The sequence below is a fragment of the Furipterus horrens genome, unplaced genomic scaffold (assembly GCF_987537825.1).
Source record: "Furipterus horrens unplaced genomic scaffold, mFurHor1.1.pri manual_scaffold_10, whole genome shotgun sequence".
Taxonomy (NCBI): Eukaryota; Metazoa; Chordata; class Mammalia; order Chiroptera; family Furipteridae; genus Furipterus; species Furipterus horrens.
In genome coordinates this window covers 39,408,513-39,433,794 of record NW_028327180.1, presented here as the reverse complement: position 1 = coordinate 39,433,794, position 25,282 = coordinate 39,408,513, and the positions used below count along the sequence as shown (strand labels likewise).

Here is a 25,282-nt window from a genome sequence, read left to right as displayed (position 1 = left end):
TTGGTTAGTGTCTTGATGCATCAAGGTTCAATCCCTAGTTGGGGTGCATGCAGGAAGCAACCAGTAAATGCAGAAGGGGAACAACAAACTGATGTTTCTCTTCCTTCCCTCTCTAAAATAAAAAAGAAAAAATTTAAAGAAAGTTTATCCTTGGCCCTGACTGGTGTGGTTCAGTGGATTGAGCGCCACCCTGTGAACTAAAGGGTTGCCAGTTCAATTCCCAGTCAGGACACATGTCTATTGCAGGAGAGGTCCCCATTTGGGGGCGCTTAAGAGGCAACCACAGATTGATGTTTCCCCTCTCTCTCCCCCTCTAAAAATAAAAATTTTTTAAGTTTGATCGTGAAGTATCAGTTAAAATATACCATTCAGGGCCATCTAATGGAACTTAACTGTTGTGATGGTGGACCAGTATAAACCTTTCCACAATGCAGGGGTGTGAGCCAGTGGCCTCATGTGGCTAGAGTGCTTAAAATGGGACCAGTGCAGCCAAGGAATGGACAGTTTTATTGATTTTAGAGAAATATTGATTTGTTGTTGCACTTACTGTTTTTATTTTAAAGATTTTATTTTTAGAGAAAGGAAGAAAGGGAGAGAGATCTATTGTTACCTGCACATGCTTTAGCTGAGGACCAAACCTGCAACCTAGGCATGTGCCCTGACCTGGAATCAAATCAGTGACCCTTCGCTTTGTTGAATGATGCCCATCCAACTGAGCCACATTAATTGGGGCTATTCCACTTATTGGTTGATTCTTGTATGTGCCCTGACAGGATCAACCCGGCAACCTTGGCATATTTGACCACACTAACCAACTGAGTTATCTAGCCAGGGCAGGAACTGAATTTTTAGTTTTACTATAAATTTCCATAGTCTGATAGTGCTGGGGCTACCATATTAGATAGTGCAGGCTTGGGAAATAGCCCGTTTTCACAGGGGCTGTGGTCCAATGAAGAAAGTCACAAATAACCACACAGCCACTCAAGTTCTCTTGCCCAACTAGACTGGGTTTTTTATAAAAAGCCCTGGCTGGTGTGGCTCAGTGGACTGAGCACTGGCCTGCAAACCAAAGGGTCGCCGGTTTGATTCCCAGTCGGCATATGCCTGGGTTGCGGGCCTGTCCCCCGGTTGGTGTGTAAGAGGCAACTGATCAATATTTTTCTCCATCTCTTCCTCCCTCCCTTCTCTAAAGATAAATTTTTAAAAATATTTTTTAAAAAATGTGGGAACCACTCTTTATCTAAATAAAATTATTTAAAAAATGAATGAATAAAATCTTTAAAAGAAAAAAAGGAACTGAAAGGTACTTGGTAGGTTTTCATTTTAACTTGAAAATATTTAATTCTAGACCACGATGTCATTAGAATCTCTCAATCTTTGGGTAAGCAACACCTCAAATGCATTAAGACACACTAAAACATTGATGGTACCCCTTGGGTATTCTGAGTTGTCATGAATACAGGAAACCCCCATCAGCATTTAGGAGGCGGGAACCAGGTATTGGATGTCCAGAAGGCAGGAAACTGCCCTCTCCACCCAAGAATTGTCTTGTGCAGCCTCTCTGGACCGCTGGCATCCTTAAAAATGTCCCACCAGATAGATCATAAGTTTTTGTGAGAATTTTTGCCATTATTTCAACCATTGCTTAACACTATAAAACACACATTTTTGAATACATACCTACGGAAAAGTTGCAAAGATGTTAGATAACATCTTACATAACCACTATATGTTTGCCAATCCTCAGAAACATTGGTACGTTACAATTAAATGCCAGTTTATTTGTTTTTTTCATTATTGTGCTTTTCTCTGTTTCAGGATCCAATCCAGGATACCACACTGCATTTTGTTTCACACGTTCTTAGTATCTAGTAATTTTGCTTTTGCCAGAGGTATGACTTAATTGAGAGAAGTTTGAACTGCATTTGGTTTAGAATATTTAACCAATTCTAAATTAACTTAATGGCAGTGCCACTTACACGTGACTTGCTAATACAGCCCCTTCATATCGAAGTTTTTTTTTTTTTTTATAATTTGTTCATTTACTTTATTTTTAGAGGGGAAAGGAGAGAGGGAGAGAAACATCACTGTGGTTGCCTCTCACTCGCGCCCCCAACTGGGGACTTGATGTGCAACCTAGTCATGTGCCCTGACTGGGAATCGAACCAGCGACACTTGGCTCGCAGGCCAACGCTCAAGCCACTGAGCCACAGCAGCCAGGGCTCGAAGTGTTTTTATAGCTGTCACATTCACAGTGATTTCCATTCATAGGCGCTGACAACTGATGACTTCATTCTGTCTTGTGTAATGACACCCAAGCACTATGTTAAAAGTGTGTGTGTATATTGCTTTCTGCCACCTATTTTTCACTTTATTTGTTGGTTTCAATTGTGTTATTTTGTGGTTCCTCTAGGTCAGCAGTTCTAACATTTTTTTGGTGTCAGGACCTCTGTATACTCAAACATTAAGGACCCCAAGGAGCTTTTGTTTAAATGGGTATATTTACTGATACTCAACCAATTTAGAATTTAAAATTGAGAAAGTTAAAAATAGTAATTGACGTAAAAATTATAAACCCATTACATGTTCACATATTTTTAGGGGGAGGAAACCTGTTTTCTAAACAAAATATAGTAAGAGTAACGTTCTACATTTTTGCAAGTCTGAAGTCTGTGGCTTAGTTGAAGATAGCTGGAGTCCCATCTGCTTTTGTATTAAATCTGTTTCAATATGTTTTGGTTGAATTATAAGGAGAGAACCTAGCCTCAGTTTTCTCCTACTTGAAAAAGGCAGAATTGTTTCAATACTTTTTTCATGTTATTGTGGATATTTGATACACCACCAAAACTCAACAAGTGGTAGTTGCTTTAAGATTAATTACAATGTGATATCTGAAACCATATTAATGAGCTTTTCATACTGTTACATTAAAATCCACTGGTCTCTTGCACTTTGAATGGGTCTTTTTCCCATGCACAATGTTGTAACATCAGGTATTGACTAGTTGGACATTGGTTAACCAGGTTTGCAGCTGTCTGAGATGTCTGACGCATTTCATTAAACACTATTGAAAAACCCTTGTTAATTTGATCAGGAAAGTGTTGAAGTGTTGGGAAACTCAAGCAGGTTTTGAAAAAAATTTTTTTTGAAGGGAGAAATAAACAGAAACATCGCTGTGTGAGAGAATCATTGATATCTATTGCATCTCACGTGTCCCCAATAGGGGACCTGGCCCACATCCCAGGCATGTGCCCTGACTGGGAATTGAACCATCAGCCTCTTGGTTCACAGGCCAGCACTCAGTCCACTGAGTCACACTAGTCAGAGCAGGTTTTGAAATTTTTAATTTTTTGCTTGAAAGGTCAAAATTTGCTGTTGGCAAACAATACTGTCAGTTGTTACTCTTGAAGTGACAGGCTCAATTTGTTCATTTTTTTTAAAGCAGATTAAAAAAAATCCTCATCCAAGGATATGTCTTTTGATTTTTTTCTCCCCTATTTTGAGAGGAAAGGAAAAGAAAGAAATATTGATTGGTTGCCTCTCATGCACCCTGACCAGGGATGGAAACTGTAACCTATGTATGTGCCTTGACTGGGAATCGAACCTGCAACCTTTTGGTGTATAAGATAATACTCCAACCAACTGAGCCACCTGGCCAAGATTCAGTTTGTTAATTTTTTGAGAAAATGCCTGCCAAATTCACAAGTCTGCATTGCTACAGTTTGTCAGTTTTTTCAAGTAAAAATGATGTTCCAGCTCCTTACTCGTTAAGTGTGCCTTGCTCATTGGTAACTTTATTCCAAAACAGTAAGGAAGGAGAGGGAAAAAAATAACTTTATAGTGTAGAAATCTGACAAAGACATCTATAGCCAGGTGACCAACGTCAGCATCAACAGTGATATGTCAGTGTAATAGTATGGACCTTGGATATAATGTGATGAAAATGGCATTTTATACCTGTGGTCTTCCTAAAACCCATCACTCCAGTCTAACAAGAAAAACATCAGACATCTCAATTGAGGAAAAGTCTACAAAATACCCGACCAATCCTAAAAACTGTCCAAGTCATCAAAAACAGGGAAGTGAGAAAACTGTCAGCCAAGAGGAGCCTAAGGAGATGGCAACTAATGTTATATGGGATCTTGGGACAGAAATAGGAAAAACCAGGAATCTGAATAAATGTGGACTTTGCTTAATAAAAATGTATCAATACTGATTCATTAGTTGTAAGAAATATACTCTATGAATGGAAGATGTAATAATAGGTGGAAGGAAACTGGATATGGGAGAAGGTGCTGCTTTAGCAGTGTGCTGAAGTGTGCAGGGGAGTTAGACAAGAGTGGAAGAAGGTGATCTCCAGGCAGAAGAGACAGCCCATGCCAAGACCTGGGGAAGGAATGAAATGTTTGAAGTCAGAAGGCAAATGGGGTTGGAGTGGAGTGGACGAAGGGAAAATGGCAAGATGTTAGGGCAGTCGGCCAAGGCCAAAAGACACAGGGTCTTTTGTCTGATGGCATCTGAAGTGGTTCCCCATTGGCTTTGGGTCTATCTGGGAATGAACCTCAGCTGTCATTTACTGCCTGTGTGATTTTGCGTGGGTTACTTATCTTCTCTGGGTCTCAGTTTCCCCATCTGTAGAACGGAGGAAATTTTAATATATTTTCCCTTCTTTGGTTGCTGATTGGTACATACTAAGGCTCAGCAAATGCCAGCTGTTTTTATCAGGTATCTTGACAGTCACAGAAGGAGCCTCATGCATAAAAGGCAACACTTGACTGACCTCATATACATTTTTATTTATGTATTTGGAATGTGGGTAACATTTTACTGCCGCTCAGAAACTAAAGCAGCCCCGGGGTCTGGGTCCACCCGAGTAACTGCCATTGCAGAAGCTAGGGCCTTGGATTCGTGTGCCTTGTGCCGGAGAAAGGCAGGAAGAAGTATGCGTGACTTCATCATCCCGCCTCCCAACTTCAAGACCCCGGTCGGAGAAGAGCGTAAGTTTGACCGGCGTCCATTGTAGCCAATTACCTGCATGAGGGTGAACCTATAGACCAATGGTGAGGCGGCATCCGGATGCGGAAGGCCGGACGCCAGAGGGTGTAGCCTTGGAAGACATGGAGGGCGGGGCGTCACGAGCGGCGGGCGCGCGGACCAATGGGCGATAGACTCCTCCTTCCAGGGACAAGCACTGTTGGACGCGGTGACGTCTGCGGAGAGCAGCGGGGCAGAGGGGCCGCCGGAACGTGGGGTTGTGGCTGGTGACGAGCGGATTCTGCTCGAGGTCGGCGGGGGTGGGGTGGAGGTGGTGTGTGTTTGTGTGCGTGTGTGTGTGTGTGTGCGCGCGCACACGCGTGCGTCCTGGGGAACTTTGGAGGTGGCATTTGGGGACCCCTGGGTAACAGCCTGAGAAGGGTCTGGGCTCTGGCCTGTGAGGGGCGTGGCGGCCTCCCGGACATTACGGGTTGGGACCCTTGAAGGTATCTATGAAGGGAGCTGTCGGGGTCCGCCTTGGAGGTTGTGTGAACGTTGGGGGCGAAGGGCTGTGGAGAAGACAGACTGGCGCTTTACGGAGACGCATTTGGGGTGAGGGAGACGTGGATGGGGGACCTTTGAGGAGAGAGAAGAAGTTAGTCTTGTTAGGATGGTGAAAGTCAGGGGTAAGCAAGAATGGGTAAGGGGCTTGCAAGAGCTTGGAAGCCATTGTTCAGTTCCCAGGGACTGAAAGGCCGGGGGGAGCTCACCGCTGACAAGGGCCTTAAGAGACTGGCTCAGGTGTGGGGGAAATGGGTAAAGGTGAAGAGGGTTGAGGTTGCCAATGGGCAGGGAGTTGGGAGTGTTTTGAGACTAGAACTAGGAAGTTGGGCAGGGGTGAGGGAGTTTCGGAGTTTGGGAGTGTGAAGTATGTGGGGGAACTCTCAGGAATGTGTAGGGTTCTGGGAGGAGCCTAGGAGGGAGAGGCAGAGAAAAGCTGGGGCAGTGTTTGAGGTCCCAGAGGTATGTGGCTGGTGGGAGTTATGGGGGCAAGGTGGTATAGTGGAGCTAAGTCTGACCTTTTGGGTTGTTTTGTGTATAAATGAAATGAAATATGAAAGTACCTGGACTGCTGAATGCTAGTGCCCTTCCCAAGGACAGTGAAACTTCAGCTTGGAGTGATGTGAAACCTATTTTTGGTGAGCAAGTTGCTCTGTTTACTAGGAATACTGGCTATCATCTCACTCTTTCTTCCCTATTAACCTGTCTCCTTCAGGGTCATAGGGACTTCCTGAGGTCCTGTTCCCAGGCTGCAGTGACTGGGCTTTCACTGGAACAGAAGGTGCTGGAAGGCAGCAGACCAGCCACTATGTCCACATTCAGGCAGGAAGATGTGGAAGACCATTATGAGATGGGGGAGGAGCTGGGCAGGTGAGCAAGCCACTATGACAAGGCTCAGAGTGGGAAGAATCCACTTAAAGGTTTTCTGGGCAGTATCTTTTTATTTTATTTATTTATTTATTTCCTTTGTTTTATTTATTTATTTATTTTCTTCTTTTTAAAAATTTTCTTCTTTCCTTGCCGCTGTTCTTTATTGTACTGTCCAAGAAGGAGTGAGTCAGGGTATGTGCTGATAGAAGGAGTCTGGGCTTTGGAATCAGACATCCCAGCTGAGAGTTCTTGCTCTGGCATCCTTTGTGCATATCCTTTGGGGAGAAACATAATTGAGCATACATGGCACCTCACACAGTGCCCCAGCATTTGTATGTATTTGCAGGTTTTGTTGATAAAAGTCTGTCCCTCTCTTTAATCCTCTCTTATGGGAGGCACTTGAGTCTCCCCAGCTCTTGACATTTCCAGGGAAGGGCTCCTGTCTGGGTCCACATTCCTGCCATTGTGTAACATTCTTATGGGAGAGAAGGGAGGTTTTCCTTGCCACTTGGGCAGCTGATTTCCTGCCTGGCTGGGCCTTGGACCCCTGGGAGCTTGCTCCCGGACCAGCCTCAGACCAGCTAGGCACCATCTTTTTGTGTGTGTGTGTAGCCTGAAACCTTATTTGGTGAGTTTGCTGCTGGCTAGGCCCCATGATGTCACCAGAAGGGAATGTAAATAACTGAGCCCTGCATCAGGCCTTTGCTGAGAGTGTTTCAGGCTCCTTAGGGATCCTGAAGTCTCTCCTTCAGGAATTTCCTGCTTAGAGTGGTAGTGAATGCAGCAGCTACTGCCATCCCCCCCGCCCCAGTCTCAAATTTTGTTGAAAATGTATGAGGATCTCCTGTTGAGGGTAGTTTGGCAAAAATCAGCAAAATGTCTTATGTATATTACCTTTAACTTACTGATTCCACTGTTAGGAATTAATTCAGTGGGAATACATACATACATGGACCCAATGACCTAGGAGCAGGGATAGTTGCAATAAAGATTTTATATGAGTGGCCCTGACCAGGTAGCTGAGTTGATTAGAGCTTATTCCCAATATGCCAAGAGCTTCTTCCCAGTATGCCAAGGTTGCCGGTTCAATCTCCAGTCAGGCCACATACAAGAAACAACCAATGAATGGATAAATAAGTGGAACAATTAATTGATGTTTCTCTCTCTCTTTCTAAAAAATCAGTCAATTAAAAAAAATACTTAGCCTTGCTGGTGTGGCTCAGTGGGTTGAGCACTAGCCTGTGAACCAAAAGGTCTCCAGTTCAATTCCTGGTCAGGATACATGCCTGGGTTGTAGGCCAGGTCCCTAGTTGGGGACGTGTGAGAGGCAACAGATTGATGATTCATACATTGATGTTTCTCTTCCTCTCTTTCTCCCTCCCTTCTCCTCTCTCTAAAAAATAAATAAAAATTTTTAAAAACGTCATCAGGAAAAAAGTTAAAATTTTTTTATATGAGCAAAAGTTGAGAAGCCTCTTCAGTGGCCATCACAGCACCCTGAATCCGTGGGTGGGACATTATGCCAGGCAACTAGGCAACCTGTGCAATGTGAGCCATATAGGAAACTTACTGAAATTTAAATGAAAATTTAAAAGCTGTGTCAGTTTTAATAATTTTAATGATATATTTTATTTAACCTGGTAGATAAGCTATTATCATTTTGTTTGTATTCACTTTAAAGCTATTAGTGAAATATTTTACTACTTTTTTTTTTATATGAAATCTTTGAAATCTGGTGTGTATTGTATGCTCACAGCACATCTCAGTTTGGACATGCCTGACAGCTGTCATGTGTTCAGTGACCGCTACCTTGGACAGCACCACTCTGTGTAATGGTATGGAACATTCTCAGAGATACATGAAGGATTAATGGCACGGAACACTGTGGGCATCTGGCTTCCACCTGCTCAGCAGCCAGTTCCACCCCATATCCTGGTAATGGACCCATTAGATGTCCAAATGAGGATGAGCCCCTATATGTTGGGAAGTGAGTGTGTCCTTATGTCCTCCTTCAGATGTTCACTTTCTGACTCAGAAGTTGGCCACCATGATAAGGTCTCTGTTTCAGAGGCTGGAATTGCACTGGAATTCAGTTTTGAGAAGATCTGTGTCTTTCTTGAGTCTAATTATTACTGTCTTTGGGGGATTGGCTGCAGGAATCACTGCAGTGAGAGGGACTGTGAATAAAGCAGGCCCACATTTTCCTGTCCCAGGAATCATGGGGCTCAATGAACTAGGAGGGAGTTTCTTGTGTGTGAGGGGGTTCTTTCTTCTTAATTCAAGTTCACATCAACTGTCTCAGAAAACAAATTAATTTGTGTGTTGATGAGTCTGTAGTTTACCCTGGCTTCCAGGTCATGGAGTGGTGTGTACATCTGTATTAGTCAGCTCAGGCTGCCATTGCAAAGTGCCACAGACTAGGTGGCTGAAATAACAGACTTATTGTCTCTCAGTTCTGGAGGCTGGAAGTGTGAGATCAAGGTGTCATCAGGGTTGGTTCCCTCTGAGGTCTGTCCTCTTGTCTTATAGATGGCTGTCTTCTCCCTGTGTGTGTCTGTTTCCTAATCTCTTCTTTTAAAAAAATATTTTTTTTTAAGATTTTATTTATTTACTTCTAGAGTGACGGGAAAGGAGAGAGAAGGAGAGGGAGAGAAACATCAACGTGAGAGATGCATCAGTCGGTTGCCTTTTGCACACTCCCAGCTGAAGGCCTGGCCCACAACCCAAGCATGTGTCCCAGTGGAGAATTGAACTAGTAGTGACCCTTTGATCTGCAGTCTGGTGCTCAATCCACTGAGCCACACCAGCCAGGGCTCTATTATTTATTTTTTTTTTTTTTAAGATTTTATTTATTTACTTTTAGAAAGAGGGGAGGGAGGGAGAAAGAGAGGGGGAAAACATTGATGTGTGAGAGAAACATCAACTGGTTGCCTCTCTCACGCCCCCAGCTGGGGGAAACCTGCCCACAACCCAGGCATGTGCCCTGACCAGGAATTGAAACAATGATCTTTCAGTTTGTAGGCTAACGCTCAGTCCCCCAAGCCACACCAGCTAGGGCTCCTATTAAAAAAAGTTTTTTAAAATTGATTTTAGAGAGAGAAAAGGAGAGAGAGGGAGAGAGAGAAACAAACATCGGTTTATTGTTCCACTTATTTATGCATTCATTGGTTGATTCTTGTATGTTCCCTGACCGGGAATCAAACCAGCAACCTTGGCATACTGGGAAGATACTCTAACCAACTGAGCTACCAGGCCAGGGCCTAATCTCTTATAAGGACACCATTCATATTGGTTTAGGACCCACCCACCCTCCCTAGTTACCACATTTGAACTTAACCACCTCCTTAATGTTTTTTAATTCTCAGCTGAGGACATTTTTTTCATTGCTTTAGAGAGTGGAAGTGAGAGAAACATCAATTGGTTTCCACCAGTATGTGTCCAGACTGAGGATCCAACCCACAACACAGGTGTGTGCTCTGACCGTGAGTCAAACCCAAAATCCTTCCGTTATGGGATGACACTACCTAACTGAGTCGCATCGGCCAGAGCCACTTAATTAACTCTTTAAAAGGTCCCATCTAGACTTGGCCGAGTAGCTCAGTTGGTTGCAGCATCATCCCAATATGCCAAGGTTGTGAGTTTGCTCCCTGGTCAGGGCACATGCAAGCATCAACCAATGAATGCATAAGTAAGTGGAACAACAAATTGATATTTCTCTCTCTTCCTCCTTGATTTTTCTCTCTAAAATCAATTTAAAAAAAGTAAAAGGTCCCATTTCCAGCTCTGACCGGTTGGTGGAGTGTTGTCCCGTACACCAAAAAGGTTGTGGGTTCAATATCCAGTCAGGGCACATACCTAGGTTGTGGGTTTGATTCCCTGTGAGGGTCTGTACGGGAGGCAACTGATCGATGTTTCTCTCTCACATTGATGTTTCTCTGTCTCCTTTTCTCTAAAATCAGTAAAAATCTATCCTCAGGTGAGGATTAAAAAGGGAAATTTTTTTAAAAAAAGGGTCCTATTTCCAAATAGTCATATTCTGAGGTGCTATTAGGGCTTCAACACATGGATTTTTTTAAAAAGATGCTATAGCAGCTTCTTTTTACCTGTTCACGTGAGTTGTGTCTTTGTTGTCTTTATTGTTAGTTCAGCTTGAAATAAAGCTAAAGGAAAGAAATCTTTGTATTTGAAAATTAGGCCACATGTCCAGTGCATAGCCCAGCATTCTCAGTATGTGGTGAACATTTGGTGTCTCTGTCATTATCACCAGGGAATTGTTGTGGGATGGAATGTGGGCCTGGAAGAATTAGCTTGGATGTTGGCAGAGGGGAAGGGGAAAGGTATTTCAGGTGGGAGACAGGAGAATAAGTACCCAGGGAACTGACTGTTGTGGTGGATTCAGGGGGCCACGACCTAATCAGAGGCACTTCACCTGTCTCATCTGACTTGTGCTCTTGGCTTTTGGATTAGTATTTGAGTTTCCTGTTGCTGCTGTAACAAATTATTACAATTTAGTGGATTAGATGAATATGTGTTAATTATCTTAGAGTTTTGGTAATAAGGAATCAAAATGGATCTGCAGGACTTGTTCCTCTGGAGGCTCCAGAGAGAATTGTTTCTGGCCTTTTCCAGCTCCTAGAGGCGCCACATCCTTGGCTCGTGGCCCCTTCTCCATCCTCACAGCCAGCATCGCAGCCTCTTCCATCTCTCTCTCTGACCCTCCTGCCTCCGTCTTGTGAGGACCCTGTGATGACACTGGGCCCCCTTGGTAATCAGGATTGTCCATCCTCATTTTAGAGTCCTTAACTAAGTTCTACCTGCAAAGTCCCTTTTGCCACATGGGGACACATTCCTAGGTTCTGTGGATTCTGATGTGGACATCTTTGGAGGGGTCCCCATCTGCTCACCTTGAATTCCATCCACCTTCTGATCACCTGATTGTGTGCAGAGCATGTCTGTAGTGGCCCACTGTGGGCACTTTTGTTCCTTGATGCTCATGAGGGCAGTGGCCGGCTTAGGTGTGTGACAGTTGCAGGTGGTCCTGTGGACCATAGGTAGGTCTGCCTACTTGGAAAACCCAGTTGGTCCTCCCCACTGCCCCAGCTTTTCTGAAAGCCCCACTGAATTGACAGAGATGCTCTTCATTCATATGTTTGTTGCTCATTCTGCCTACCCTGTCCTTCCTCTGCCACCACCAACTTCAGAGATCCTTCCTGTCCCCAAGGCCTGTCTCCACCTATGTGCTCTTCCTGTGTCTCCCTGAGCTGTCTGTTTTTCCTTGACACCCGGCGGGGCCTTCTTCAGGTTTCCTGTCTGGAACTTGTGCTTTCGGTCTTGGACTTGGTCTCTTCATTTAGGTGTACGTCCATATAACCTCTTAAGCAGGGCTCAGTAAACTGAAGCCTGTGGGCCACACCTATCCCCAGCTCAGTTAGTGTGGTCTGTCTGTGAGCCTGGCATGCTTTTTTACTGTTAAAGGGTTGTGACAACACACAAGGGACTGGTGTATCTCTCCACACCACGCCCCTCTCCTTTCTTGGAGAGTGAATAAAAACTTTACTCTCTACAAAACAAACAAACAAAAAAGCCTCAAAACTCACAACGATTGTGATAGAGACAACGTGGCCGATATAGCTTAAAATATTTACTGCCTGGCCTTTATTAGTCAACTTCTGAGTTAAAGCAAGTTAATATAACTAAGTTCCTAGATAGCAAGAGTTCAGACATTGGATAGCTCTCTGGAGTGCAGTACATAGAGTTTCTCTTTTAAATAACAGATGTCTTGAGATATAATTCACATACATTATAGCTTACTAATTTAAAGTGTACAATTTCATAGTCTTTAGTATATTCATAGGGTTCTGCAACAATCACCACTGTTTTCAGAACATTTCATTTCCCCAGAAGAATCAGCTGTCCTCATTAGCAGTCACTCCTAGCACTATCCCCCCGCCCCTGACAACCACTAACCCACTTCCTGTCTCTGTGGATGTGCCTGCTCTGCACATTTCACATAAATGGAATCACACACTGTGTGGCCTTTTGTATCTGGCTTCTCTCACCGAGCATCATGATTTCAAGGATCATCCACATTGTAACAAATGTCAGAGCTTCACTCCTTTTCATGATCACATAATATTCCCCTGTATGAAGGGACCTCATCTCTTCATGTGTAGAAGGATGGACATTTGGGTTTTTTCTACCTTTTGGCTATTGGGAATCATGCTGCGTTGAACATCTGTGTGCAGGTTTCTGTGTGGACACATGTTTTTATTTCTCTTAGATACATACCTAGGAGTGGAATGCTGTGTCCGATGGTAATTCTGTGTTAACCATTTGAGGAACCACCAGACTTTCCACAGCAGCTGTCCCATTTTGCATTCCCAACAGCCATGTGTGAAGGATCTAATTTTCTCATATCCTCACTCTTCTCCCTTATTTTGAACATGTGTGCATTTCTTTCACTCTGTTTATTGAATAAGGAACTCTCTCTCTCTTTTTTTTTTAAAGATTTTATTTATTTATTTTTAGAGAGAGGGGAAGGGACGGAGAGAAACCAGAGCTCTGTTTATTTGAAATCCTCACCTGAGGACATGCCTACTGATTTAAGAGAGAGCGAAACATCAATTGGTTGCCTCTTATATGTGTCCCGATTAGGGATCGAACTGACACCATAGGTATGTGCCCTGAGCAGAAATTGAACCCACAACCTTTTGGTATATGGTTTGATGCTCAACTATCTGAGCCACCTGGCAAGGGCAAGAAGCTCTTTTGAAGTCAGCGGCTTTCTTTCTTTTTTCTTAGATTTTTAAAAAATGATGAAATACACTGTAAAAAATTGAATCAGTGTAGAATTCTATCAGATAACTAAGAATCTGTCTTTGCTGCCCCTTTTTCTTCAATCCCACTCCTCAGAGATAGACATTGTTAACAGTTTGGTGTATGTCCTTTAGACCTTTTTTACTATATATATGTACACAAATGTATCTATGTATAGATATAATATATACCTTTTTTAAAACAAACAGATATTCTGTGTGTCATTCTGCAGCTTGCTTTTTCACTGAGTTTAGAGAGTTGCCGTCATTCTTTTTCATGATGGTGTAAAATTCTGCTAGAATCTAGTTCCTTCTTGATGAACATTGAATTCTTTTTGTTTTTTTTACTGCTGCAAAAACGCTGGGCAGCCATTGTGTCAGCGCTGCTCTGCACTTACACAGTAGCATACCACTGGGTACACCTCTGATGCAGTGGGGGCAGTACATCTGCAAGCTGCCAGGAGTGGGGGAGCGATGGTGACAGGCCTAGGTCCCTCTTGGTGCTCTGATCACATCCCCTTCCCTCCTCTCCCCTCCTCCTCTGTCCCTGCAGTGGCCAGTTTGCGATTGTGCGGAAATGCCGGCAGAAGGGCACTGGGAAGGAGTATGCGGCCAAGTTCATCAAGAAGCGCCGCCTGTCATCCAGCCGGCGAGGGGTTAGCCGGGAGGAGATTGAGCGGGAGGTGAACATCCTGCGTGAGATCAGGCACCCCAACATCATCACACTGCATGACATCTTTGAGAACAAGACTGATGTGGTACTCATCCTGGAGCTGGTCTCTGGTGGAGAGCTCTTTGATTTCCTGGCTGAGAAGGAGTCACTGACGGAGGATGAGGCCACTCAGTTCCTTAAGCAGATCCTGGATGGTGTCCACTACCTGCACTCCAAACGCATCGCCCACTTTGACCTCAAGGTAAGCCCCACTGAGAATCTCAGAATGGACCTGGGGCCAGATGGGCTGGCCAGTTCAGGTGAGGATGGGGACCCAAGAGAGGGTTCTGTTTTCATGGGCACAGAGTACACATGCCCTTGACTCACTGATGCTCTGGGAGCTGTGGAACAGACTCAGGCGTGGACCCTTGGGGTGGGTCACGTCAGCCTGCCCACCCCCCATGGGTTGGGAGTGGGGGTGCCTAGGGAAATTTCAGGTGCTGTTCCTGAAGATACAAGGCCAGCAGAAGCAGCAGATTGTTCTCCCATTGCCCCACTCTCCCCCACCCCAGCCTGAAAATATCATGCTCCTGGACAAGAATGTGCCCAACCCGCGGATCAAGCTCATTGACTTCGGCATTGCTCATAAGATTGAAGCTGGGAACGAGTTCAAGAACATCTTTGGTACCCCAGAGTTTGTAGGTGAGGCCCTGTCTGGTGTGTCAGGGACCGGGGTTTGCGTAGGGGCATTTGAGGGTTTCCAGTACTGTAGGGTGAGTGAGGGCCAGCCCCTGGGTGCTTGACTCAGTGCCCTCAGGTGTGCTGGGGTTCGGCAAGGGAAAGCTCGAGACCTTGGTTGGTGTCGTCACCATGCCAACCTTCCCGCCCCAGAGCTGGCCTTTCCTGTGTGTTTGTACGCGTTTGCCCTAAGAAACCACAGTTACCTTCGGTGGGCGGGGGTGAGGCAGGAGCTGTGCTGCTGCCCTTTGTTAAGTCCCCAGTGTGGTGTTAGATACAACCAGTTTCTGACCCTACACCTTCTGTCTCCCTGTCTCCACAGCTCCCGAGATTGTCAACTATGAACCCCTGGGACTGGAGGCGGACATGTGGTGAGTCAGGAGTAGCTTTGGGGACCTAGGGCTGCCCAGTGCTTCTTGGGGCACCCATCCAGCTGGTCATCCCCAGGAGTTGAGAGCAAGGGCATAGCCCATGCCATGGTGTTTATGCTGTGGGGCATGGGCAGGACGGACCATTGCCTTAGAGTAGAGGTCAGCAAATTGCAGCCCACTGGTGAGAGCATGCCTAGGAGTTGGGAGTAGTGGCTGTGTTTTTCAAAGGTGTGTTCAAAACAAAACAGACAAATATGCGACAGACCATTAGTGGCCCGTAAAGCCTGAAATAATCACTGTCTGACCCTCTGTAAAAGGAGTTTGCCAGCCCTGCAGGCCCTATAGGGGATCCCAGATCTGCAAGGTCCATGGGGCTATACTGCTCTCTGCCCTGCTCCCACTCTGGCTCCTTTGAGCCTTTGACAAGAGGGTGTGGTCAGAGGTGTGTTTTTTGTTTTTAAGATTTTATTCATTTATTTTATAAGAGATAGGGGGAGAGGGGAGAAAGAAAGGGAGAGAAACATCGATTGGTTGCCTCTCACATGCCCCCAACCAACTGGGGACATGACCTGCAACTCAGGCATGTATCCTGACTGGGAATTGAACCAGCAACCTTCTGTTTTGCAGGATGACACCCAAGCCACTGAGCCACACCAGTCAGGGCAAGAGGTGTTTAAATACCCAGTTGTGAGACCCCAGGGAAGGAGAGGGGGAGTGGGGCTGACATACCCGCTCCCCTCGTGGCCTAAGAGCCTTGGGCTTGTAGCTTCCCCCTTTGGGCTCTGGGCCCCTGCTCCATGGAGGAGTCAGGGTGCTGCACCCATGGCTGAGCTGACCTTCCTCTTCTTGTGTTCTCTTCTAGGAGCATTGGCGTCATCACCTACATCCTGTGAGTACCCAGTCAGTGCTTCCTGCCGCCCCTCCCAGGGCCCCACCTAGTCAGGAAGAGGGTCAGGGAGGCTTTCATGCAGGAACAGTGACCGAGAGTATGAAACCCCCAGCATTCTGATCTGTCGAGGTGCTCAGTGAACTCTGAGTGGATAGATGGGTGGATGGATGAATTAATTAATGAATGAATGACTAAATTAGTGAGTTTGCATAGGAGAGAAGATGTGGTTCCTGTGTCGAGCTTCTGGATAGTTCAGAAGGCACGGCACCCTCCTAGAGGTAATGTGGGAACCTATGCCAGGACAGAATGTGTACCCCCCTCCCCCGCCTTAGTCCACTGCCCTGCAGCTGGACCCCTTTCTCTGTGTGAAAAGAGGATTTGGCCTTGAGGTCATTTCCTCAGATGCCATGTTTGGACTGGTCCTCATCTCTTCTTGCGTCAGATGTGCTCCCTCCTTTCTTCATTGACTTGCTTATTGAATGGATATAGTGTTCAGAGACCTGAAGGTTTAGCGAAATGGGTTTCAGTTTCTTTTACATTTTGAGATAGGTTCAGACTCAAAAGAGTGGCAAAAAGAGCATAGAGCTCTGTGTCCCTGTGGACATGTTGTACAAACAGCATTTGTCAACGCTGAGAAATTAACTTGGTACAACATAAGCAAGCAGAGTAAGTACCCAAGTTGTTCAGACATCACGAAGTTTTCCACTATGTCGTCTTTCTGGACCAGGGCTCCTACCAAGGTCATTCATTGTGTTTAGTCTCCTCTTCTCTGGGATGGTTCCTCTGTCTTTCCTCACCTGTCACAATCTAGATGCTTTTTATTTTTTTATTTTTATTTACTTATTGTTAGAGGGGAGGAGAGGGAGAAATATAAGGAGAGAAACATCAATGTGTGGTTGCCTCTCACATGCCCCCAACTGGGGATCAGGCATGTGCCCTGACTGGGAATTGAACCTGTGACCTTTTGGTTTACAGGCTGGCACTCAGTCCACGGAGCCACAACAGCTGAGGCTAGATGCTCTTTTTAATTAATTAAAAACTTTAAAATTTTTTAAAAATTACAGTTGACATACAGTGTTATATTTGTTTCGGATATACAACCCAGTGATTAGACATTTATATAATTTATGAAGTGATCATCCTGATAAATCTAGTATTCATCTGACACCATACATAGTTATTACAGTATTATTAACTATATTCTTTTTGTTGTACTTTACATCCCCACGACTGTTCCGTAACTACCAATTTGTACTTCTTAATTTCATCACCCTTTTCACCCAGTCTTCCATCTGGAAACTGTCAAAATATTCTATACATGAGTCTGTTTCTGTTCTGTTTGTTTATTTTGTTTTTTTAGGTTCCACATATAGGTGAAATCATCTGCATTTGTCCTTCCCTGTCTAACTTATTTTACTCCATACAATACCTTCTAGGTCTCTTCATATTGCAGAGGGCAAGATTTTATTCTTTTTTATGGCCAGGTCCTATTCTATTGTGTATATGCACCACTTCCTTATCTACATATCTCTTGATGGACACATAGTTTGCTTCCATATCTTGGCTACTGTAAATAATGCTGCAGTAAGCATATGGGTGCATATGTCTTTTTGTTTTAGTGTTTTTGGTTTCTTTGGGAAAATACCCAGAAGTGGAATTCCTGGGTCCTTCTTTGTCTTTTGTGGTAGCCTTAGTTTTAAAGTCTGTTTTGTCTGGTATAAGTATTGCTATCCAGCTTTTTGTTTGTTTCATTCTCATGAAATTTCTTTTTCCATTCCTTTACTTTCAATCTCTGTGTATCTTTTGATATGAAGTTGTAGACGGCATATGGAAGGGTCAGCCACCGTATGTCTTTAGATTGGATATTTAATCCATTTGCATTTAAAGTAATTGTTGATAGATATGTATTTATTGCCATTTTTAATTAAACAATTTTTAAAATTATTTATTTTAGAAGAAGAGAGAGAAATATCAATTTGTTGTTCCACTTATTTATGCATTCACTGTTTGGCTTTTGTTTGTGCCTGGATCAGGGGTCAAACTCACAATCTTGGCTTATTAGGACTATGCTGTAACCAAATGAGATACCCAGCCAGGGCCTTACTATTCATCTTTTTTATCTTTTTTTTCTTCTTCTTAAAGAAGACCATTTAACATTTCTTGTAATACTGTTTTGATAGTGATGAACTCCCTTAGTTCTTTCTTGTCTGGGAAACTCTTCATTTGTCCTTTGATTCTAAGCAATAGCTTTGCTGGGTAGAGTAATCTTGGTTGTAGGTTCTTGCTTTTTATCACTTTGAATATTTCTTGCCAGTCCCTTCTAGCCTGCAAAGTTTCTGTTGAGAAATCAGCTGATAGTCTTATGGGAGCTCCCTTGCAGCTATCTAACTGCTTTTCTCTTGCTGCTTTTAAGGTTCTCTCTCTGTCTTTAACCTTTGGCATTTTAATTATGATGTGTCTTGGTGTGGTCTTTGGGCTTATCTTGTTTGGGATTCTCTGCTCTTCCTGGACTTGTGTGTCCGTTTCCTTTGCCAGGTTAGGAAAATTTTCTGTCATTATTTTTTCAAATAGGTTTTCAATTTCTCGCTCGCTCTCTTCTAATGGCACACCCATGATGTGAATGTTGGTGCACTTGAAGTTGAATGTAGGCGTTCTTGAAGAGTGCTGGTCAGGGATGTTTTAGAATGTCCTGCAGTATGGGTCTGAGGTTTGCTCATGATTGGGTGGGCTGTGCCTTTCTGCCCTGGGAAGAGAAACAGTTTCTTTTCTATATTTCTCTCCTCTCAGTGCTTCTGACATTGCTGGCCACCAGTGTGTGCAGGTTTCTCCCCACACCAAGCAGTCATCTGTGACCCCAGAGGGGTGTCTTACATTGGAGATATCATCATATCCCATAGGTTAAGTGCTCAGACCCACGAGACTGCCCTGTGTTCAGATGCCAATTGCAAGTCCAGCTTGTCATAGGTACTTCTGACCCACTGACTGTAAATTGGAGGTTTCCCACAACCCCCACCTCACATTTAGTGATTTGCTAGAACTTAGGTTTACCAGTTTATTGTAAAGCAGATGATAAAGGATACAGATAAATAGCAGATGAAGGCAAGGGCTGGGAAGGAGCCAAGTGGAGTTTGGGGTACACTCTCCTCCTGACATGTGGATGCGCTCACCCACCTGGAAGCTCTCTAAACCCCCCACTTTAGGGATTTTCATGGAGATTCCATCACATAGGCATGATTGAATAAATCTTTGATCACTGGTAATTAACCGCTGGCCCCTCTCCTCTCCTTGGAGATCAGGGGGGAGAGTGAAGGTTCCAACCCTCCAGTTCCACTGCTGGTTCCCTGGGCCGCCAGCCCCCATCCTCAGGTGTTTTCCAAAAGTCACTTCATTAGCATAAACTCTGAGGTTGTAAGGGGCTTGTTATGAACTACAAAGGATGCTTCTTTTATCTTTATTCTTTGGAGCCATTTCAAGAACTGAGGACAAGAATATTACAACAAAAGATGCTCCCAACTTTTTAGCTCTTATGTTTTAGGAAATTCTGAGGGTTTTGAAAGCCGTGTGCCCAAAGATTGGGTTGAAGACCAAATAAATATTTTCTACCATAAGTCACAGTGTCAAGTGCTCAGAGCCCCACAGGGGTGGTGGTGTGGCCCACTCAGTGCAGAGTGTCAGGAAGGCAGGAGACAGTGTATCACCAGTGATGTGCACCTTGACTGTGTGTTGGGTGGCATCAGCCAGGGTTTCCCTGGAAAGTGATCGGTTTTTCCTCTGGAATCACTAAATGTTCTGGGGGAGATGCTTTGAGACTGTCGTCTCCATAGATACTTTGAGTTTTCACGAGGATTTTTGCCCACTGGTTTTAGTGCTTATCTGGCTGGGCAATGGCTTTTTATTATGTTCTGGTTGGCAGTCAGTGGGTGGCTAGTTGGAGGTTCCAGGGAAATGCTTGCATTGGATGATTGGGGCCCAGAATCCACCTTCCACTGTGTGTGGTCCTTTGTGGACACTGCAGAGTTTGGGGTAGCCCAGTCGGCAGCCTGGTGATGGAGTGCGTGCAGGGGACACTGAGCCCCATGTTTGTCTTCCAGTTTGAGTGGTGCGTCTCCATTCCTGGGTGAGACCAAGCAGGAGACTCTGACCAACATCTCTGCTGTGAACTATGACTTCGATGAGGAGTACTTTAGCAACACCAGCGAGCTGGCCAAGGACTTTATCCGCCGGCTGCTTGTCAAGGACCCCAAGTAAGCACAGGCTGGCAGAGGGGTCAGGGGGCAGCCCTGCGGGGAAGGCTGAATGAGTGTTCCCAGAATGGGTGGTGTGGTTGAGGAGATATCCCTCCAAGCTACCACCTCCTCATAACTGGCTTCTGCTTTGGGCTGGATATAGCAATGAATGGCTTAGGTTGGCCCACACTGTCTTAAGAAACTTCTAATTTATTGCCAACTTTTTTAAAAGATTGATTTTAGAGAGTGAGAGGAAGGAGGAGAGAAAGAAAAACATTGATTTATTGATCCACTCATTTATGCATTCATTGGTTGGTTCTTGTATGTACCCTGACCAAGGATCGAACCAGCAACCTTGGTGCGTTGGGTGATGCTCTAAACAACTGAACGGCCCGGTAACCAACTGAGCCACCCGGTCAGGGCTGTTGTCAACTTTAAACATTGGGATTTTACATAAAATTCCAGATTGCTACTTTTTTTTGAAAAAAGTTCTCTAAGTCCTAGCATCACAGAGCCTCTATTCATGGGGAGGTGCTCTCTGTGGCCACAGCCTTTCTCCAGTCTGTGCTGCCCATTCTTTTTTTTTTTTTTTTAAAGATTTTATTTATTTATTTTTAGAGACAGGGAAAAGAAGGGATAAAGAGGGAGAGAAACATCAATGTGAGAGAGAAACATTGATCTGTTGCTTCTTGTAAGCGTCCCAACTGGGGACCAAACCTGCAACCCAGGCATGTGCCCTGACTGGGACCTTTCGTTTTGTGGGATGACACTCTAACCAACTGAGCCACATGATCAGGGCCTGTGCTGCCCATTCTTGTTGCCTGCCTGGCCCCTCCGGTGGGTGCCTGAGTTGTTTGCCCCCCAGCATGAGGTCTTGACCGTGTTAACAAAACCCCTCATGGAACAATGAAACCCCAGAGCCTATGCCCCCAGAGGTGCCTTCATGGGCTCCTTGTGGTTGGCTTAGCAGAGTGGATGATCTGGATTGTGTGTGTAATTTCAAGGTCATTTTAGGGACTTTCTTCCAGGCTGGAGGGTGACTTTAGAGGCTGGGGGTTCTCAGGGGCAGGTGTCCGAGTCAGCCCTTGGCGGGGTGCTGAGAGCCGCACTGTGGCAACGAGGGCCTGGAAAGCCCCGTCCCTGCTCTCTGCTCCATTTTGAGGAGGATGGTGCAGATGGCATATATGTGACTGACAGGGTCTTCGGGGGGGGGGCTTTTCCAGGAGGAGAATGACCATCTCCCAGAGCCTGGAGCACTCCTGGATCAAGGTGAGGTGGGGTGCTGCTCCCCCTGAGGGATAGTAGGTATGTGACAAGCACTCAGCATCCAAGGAGGTCCCCAGAGTTGTGGGCCTGGACAGTGGGGGTGGGGTACTCTCTGGGATGGAGCTGGAGCCATCTTACTGAGGCACCCACTGGGGTCCTTGGTCCCTCTGTGCATGCAGCGGGGCTCCCCCCTACGGAAACTTTCCTGAAGGGGTCACCTCTAGGCTAGCCTTGGCAACTTTCTTTACTTATTTATTTTATTTTAAGAGTTTATTTTTTTTTAGGGAGAGGGGAAGGGAGGGAGAAAGAGAGGGAGAGAAACATCGATATGAAAGAGAAACATCGATTGGTCGCCTCTCATACGTGCCCCAACTGGGACCTAACCTGCAACCGTGACTGGAAATCAAACTGGCAATGTTTCATTTCACAGAACATTGCCCAGCCCACTGAGCCATACCAGTCAGGGCAGCAGCCTTCTTTAAGGGGCTAGTCAGTCAATATCCTTGGCTCTGTGGTCCCTGGCATCAGTACTCAGCTCTGCTATCTTTGCAGCAAAACACCAGGTCCATTGTATGCAAGTGGGCACATCTGTGCCAATATAACTATTTACAAAAGCAGATGGAGGGCTGGGTATGGCCCTCGGTGGTCCATCACCTGCCTGTTGTTCCAGGCTGTGTTCTGTCTCCTGCAGGCAATCCGGCGGCGGAATGTGCGGCGGGAAGACAGCGGCCGGAAGCCGGAGAGGCGGCGCCTGAAGACGGCCCGTCTCAAGGAGTACACCATCAAGTCACACTCAAGCATGCCCCCCAACAACACCTACATCAACTTCGAGCGTTTCTCCAAGGTGCTCGAGGAGGTGGCAGCGGCCGAGGAGGGCCTGCGCGGGCTGGAGCACAGCCGGCGGCAATTCCACGAGGACATTGAGGCTCTGACAGCCATCTATGAGGAGAAGGAGGCCTGGTACAGGGAGGAGAATGAGAGCATTGGCCAAGACCTCCGACAGCTGCGGCAGGAGCTGCACAAGACGGAGGCGCTCCAACGGCAGGCCCAGGAGGAGGCCAAGGGCGCCCTGCTGGGGGCCAGCGGGCTCAAGCGCCGCTTTAGCCGCCTTGAGAACCGCTATGAGGCCCTGGCTAAACAGGTGGCTTCCGAGATGCGGTTTGTGCAGGATCTAGTGCGTGCCCTGGAGCAGGAGAAGCTACAGGGGGTGGAATGCGGCCTCCGCTAGGGCAGTGCAGGGTGGGTTGGCTCAGAGGGTTCTGGCGGTGGGTCCCCTCGACAGCCCTGGGGCCAGGCCCCTCTGTCACCCTTACCTGGCCCTAGAGAGTTCCTGGGCTGGGCTGATTTGGGAAGAGGCTGGACTGGGATGTGCCTCATGGGGCCCAGGGATTCAATGCTGAGGAGAGTGGCTTGGCCGGCTCTGTAGCAGGAAGACTAGGCTGTTCAGGGCCTCATCTGCACAGCCTGTCTTCCCCCTGGCTTAGCCTCCCTCTCTCATTCTCCCAACAATGGTGCCTGGTAGGGGGGTGGGGGGTGCTTCTGGGGCAGTGTTACCTCTGGAACTCTGTGAACTCTCTGCAAGGGGTTGGTACCTCTGAGATGGAACTGGCCACAGTGGACACACATTCTTCATGCCTGGCCCAGGGGCAGGTGGCAGCCTTCATGTTCTAGGTCAGGGGGCTGAAGGACAGTCAGAGTACTTGCAGTAGGGCCTGGGCAGCACTTCAGGCCCTCCCCGCGCATCTAGGCACACGCCACCTTAGGGAGGGTTTCTGAGGACCCCTGCATGCCCCAAGGCTTGGAATTGGAGTGGCCTCTGCTGGACACTCTGGCCCCTCCTCTTCTAGAGGTGGGAGGTAGCTCTCCTCCAGGGTCAGCTTCTGAGACCTGCTTTCTCCAGACCCTGAACTGGGCACCGTGGCAGAGGCGAGGAGATGACCCAGCCCTCAAGGAGGTGTTGCTCTGGAGATAGTTTACGGGGTGAGAGGGCGTGTGGCTAAGCTTGTTGCCAGGATGCAATAAAGGAAACATCTCTGAAAGCTGAGAGGGCTCTGGATGAAAAGTCTGCAGGGGTCAGGGTGCTGGGACAGGAGTAAAAAGCTGTCATCTACCCTGCTCCCCTCCCCAGTGGGCAGGCTGTGGAGCCATCCCCTCCCCACTCCCTCATAATGCCGGGTGCAGGTATCTTACGACACAGTCCCTGAAGGCCACCAGTGGGGTCCCTACCCTGCCTTGGTCCCTGGCCCTGCCCCACCAGTCCCTGCCTCTCCATTCTCCAGTGCTGCCTTTTGAAATGTTAGGTCTCCAGGCCAGCATCTCTTGGTGGGGACCACATGGAGTAGTCACATAGGCCCAGCAACCCCCGAACCCCAAGACTCCATGCTGCTCTGTGCGGGTAAAGTCCATTTGACTGACCCTCTGCCTCTGCTGGTTCCCAAGCGTGCGTGGCTAGAAGCCCTGTACTAGTGGGGGTTGAGAAGGGGGTTGCAGTGGGCAGTGCTGCTGTGTGCCACTAGGTGCTGCCTTGAGCAGGAGCTTGTACCATCTGAGGCAAGTGTCCTAAGGGCCAGGCTTCAACAAAATGTGGGTCTCTATCAGGTGGCCACACTGAGCCGGGAATTCTCTGCTGCAGGTCAGGTTAAGTGATACCTGTGTAGATGCTGCACCCCCAACCCTGCTGAGTGCAGGAAGGAACCCAGCAGGTGGAGCTTGGACGCCTGCTGAGGCTGCTGGCCAGGGCTCCCACTACCACAGCACTGCCAGGGCTGAAGCAGGGCCTTAGGACCTGGCTGTGGGGTCTGGTGGAGGGGTCTTAACGTTGTTTGCAGGCCTGTCTCCAGGGGGCTGGGGTGGGACCCCTGTACGTCCTCCATGAGCTCTGTTACATTGCATATGCTATCTCTGCAAGTATGTGCCTGCTGCGAGCCTAAAGGAAATAAAACTCCAATTATGACATCCAGCCATTTTCTGTGCTTGGGCCAGGTGGGGCTGTCAGCTTTGGGTCACCTGGTGCCGTGGCCTGTCTGGGCTCTGTCTCTTTCCCTCTGCTGCCTGCCCCTGTGCTCCTTAGGAGGAAGAGGGCAAACCTGGGGTGTGACATCAGTGGCCTCCCCAGTCTTGGGGCTCAGCTGAACTCTGTTCTTTTTGTTGCAGTGAGATAGAAGTGTCTGGAGTGGGCTCAGAGGGGTTCCTGTCCCTTTACACCTCCTAAGACGCTGTACTGTGAGGTCACATGGGCTCCACTGCCATGCTCTGGGCCCCAGTGCATAGGCCCCAGCACAGAGGCCACCCTGGCTCAGAAGGGACATCCGTGGCATCCTTCCTGCTCCTGCTTCTGCTCCGCACAGCCTCTGGGTCTGAAATGTGGCTCGAAGGAGGGATCTCCTGATCCTTAAATTCTTCCTGGGAGCAGAAGTTCTGAGCCTTTGGCAGCTCTTGGTCCTCCTATTGATTCATTTGTTACACCAAGGGCCACATTTCTCTTTTTGTTTTTATACTTTGATTTTTTAAAATTGAAATAACATTATAAAAATTATCCTTTTTTATTGCTTTTTTTGGTCAACTTCCACTTTTTAAAAAAGATTTTATTTATTTATTTGTTTGTTTCTTTGAGAGAGGGGAAGGGAGAGAGAAAGAGAGGGAGAGAAACAATGCGGGAGCAGTTGCTTCTTGTATGTGCCCTGATTAGGGACCTGGCCTGCAACCCAGGCATGTGCCTGACTGGGTTCATTCCACTGAGCCACACCAGCCAGGGCAACTTCCATTTTTAAAATTCCAATAAATTTCAGCTCATGGAATTCTCAAATACACTCAGGTTTCTCCAGTCAGTCTATGCCTGTCTTAGAGCTGGCTTGTCCAGCTCAGGACCAAATCTGGCCTGCATGAGGTACCTGGCTGTTAGGTTCCTTAGGGCTTAAAGA

At 46.6% G+C, this 25,282-nt stretch overlaps 1 protein-coding gene across 3 annotated transcripts; it reads left to right on the top strand.

The window, feature by feature from the left end:
- Positions 1 to 5,194: 5,194 nt before the first annotated feature.
- On the top strand, positions 5,195 to 24,321 carry DAPK3 (death associated protein kinase 3). Of its 3 annotated transcripts, none has more exons than XM_090289331.1 (9): positions 5,195 to 5,284; positions 6,251 to 6,405; positions 13,774 to 14,134; positions 14,445 to 14,574; positions 14,933 to 14,981; positions 15,844 to 15,870; positions 19,962 to 20,114; positions 21,320 to 21,365; positions 22,054 to 24,321. In XM_090289331.1, exons 2-9 carry the CDS (start codon positions 6,344 to 6,346, stop codon positions 22,588 to 22,590), a joined length of 1,365 nt encoding a protein of 454 aa, XP_090145457.1. In that variant the 5' UTR covers positions 5,195 to 5,284; positions 6,251 to 6,343; the 3' UTR covers positions 22,591 to 24,321. The 3 variants fall into 3 exon arrangements, with proteins under 3 accessions (XP_090145457.1, XP_090145455.1, XP_090145456.1); XM_090289329.1 differs by lacking the exon at positions 5,195 to 5,284 and adding an exon at positions 5,369 to 5,480; XM_090289330.1 differs by lacking the exons at positions 5,195 to 5,284; positions 19,962 to 20,114 and adding an exon at positions 5,369 to 5,480.
- Positions 24,322 to 25,282: the final 961 nt, after the last annotated feature.

Coding starts and splice junctions, on each gene's coding strand:
- DAPK3 (XM_090289331.1), top strand. CDS start 6,344: ATGTCCACATTCAGGCAGGAAGATGTGGAAGACCATTATGAGATGGGG. Junction 15,871..19,961: donor GGCGTCATCACCTACATCCT/GTGAGTACCCAG, acceptor TTTGTCTTCCAG/TTTGAGTGGTGCGTCTCCAT. Junction 20,115..21,319: donor CTGCTTGTCAAGGACCCCAA/GTAAGCACAGGC, acceptor GGGCTTTTCCAG/GAGGAGAATGACCATCTCCC.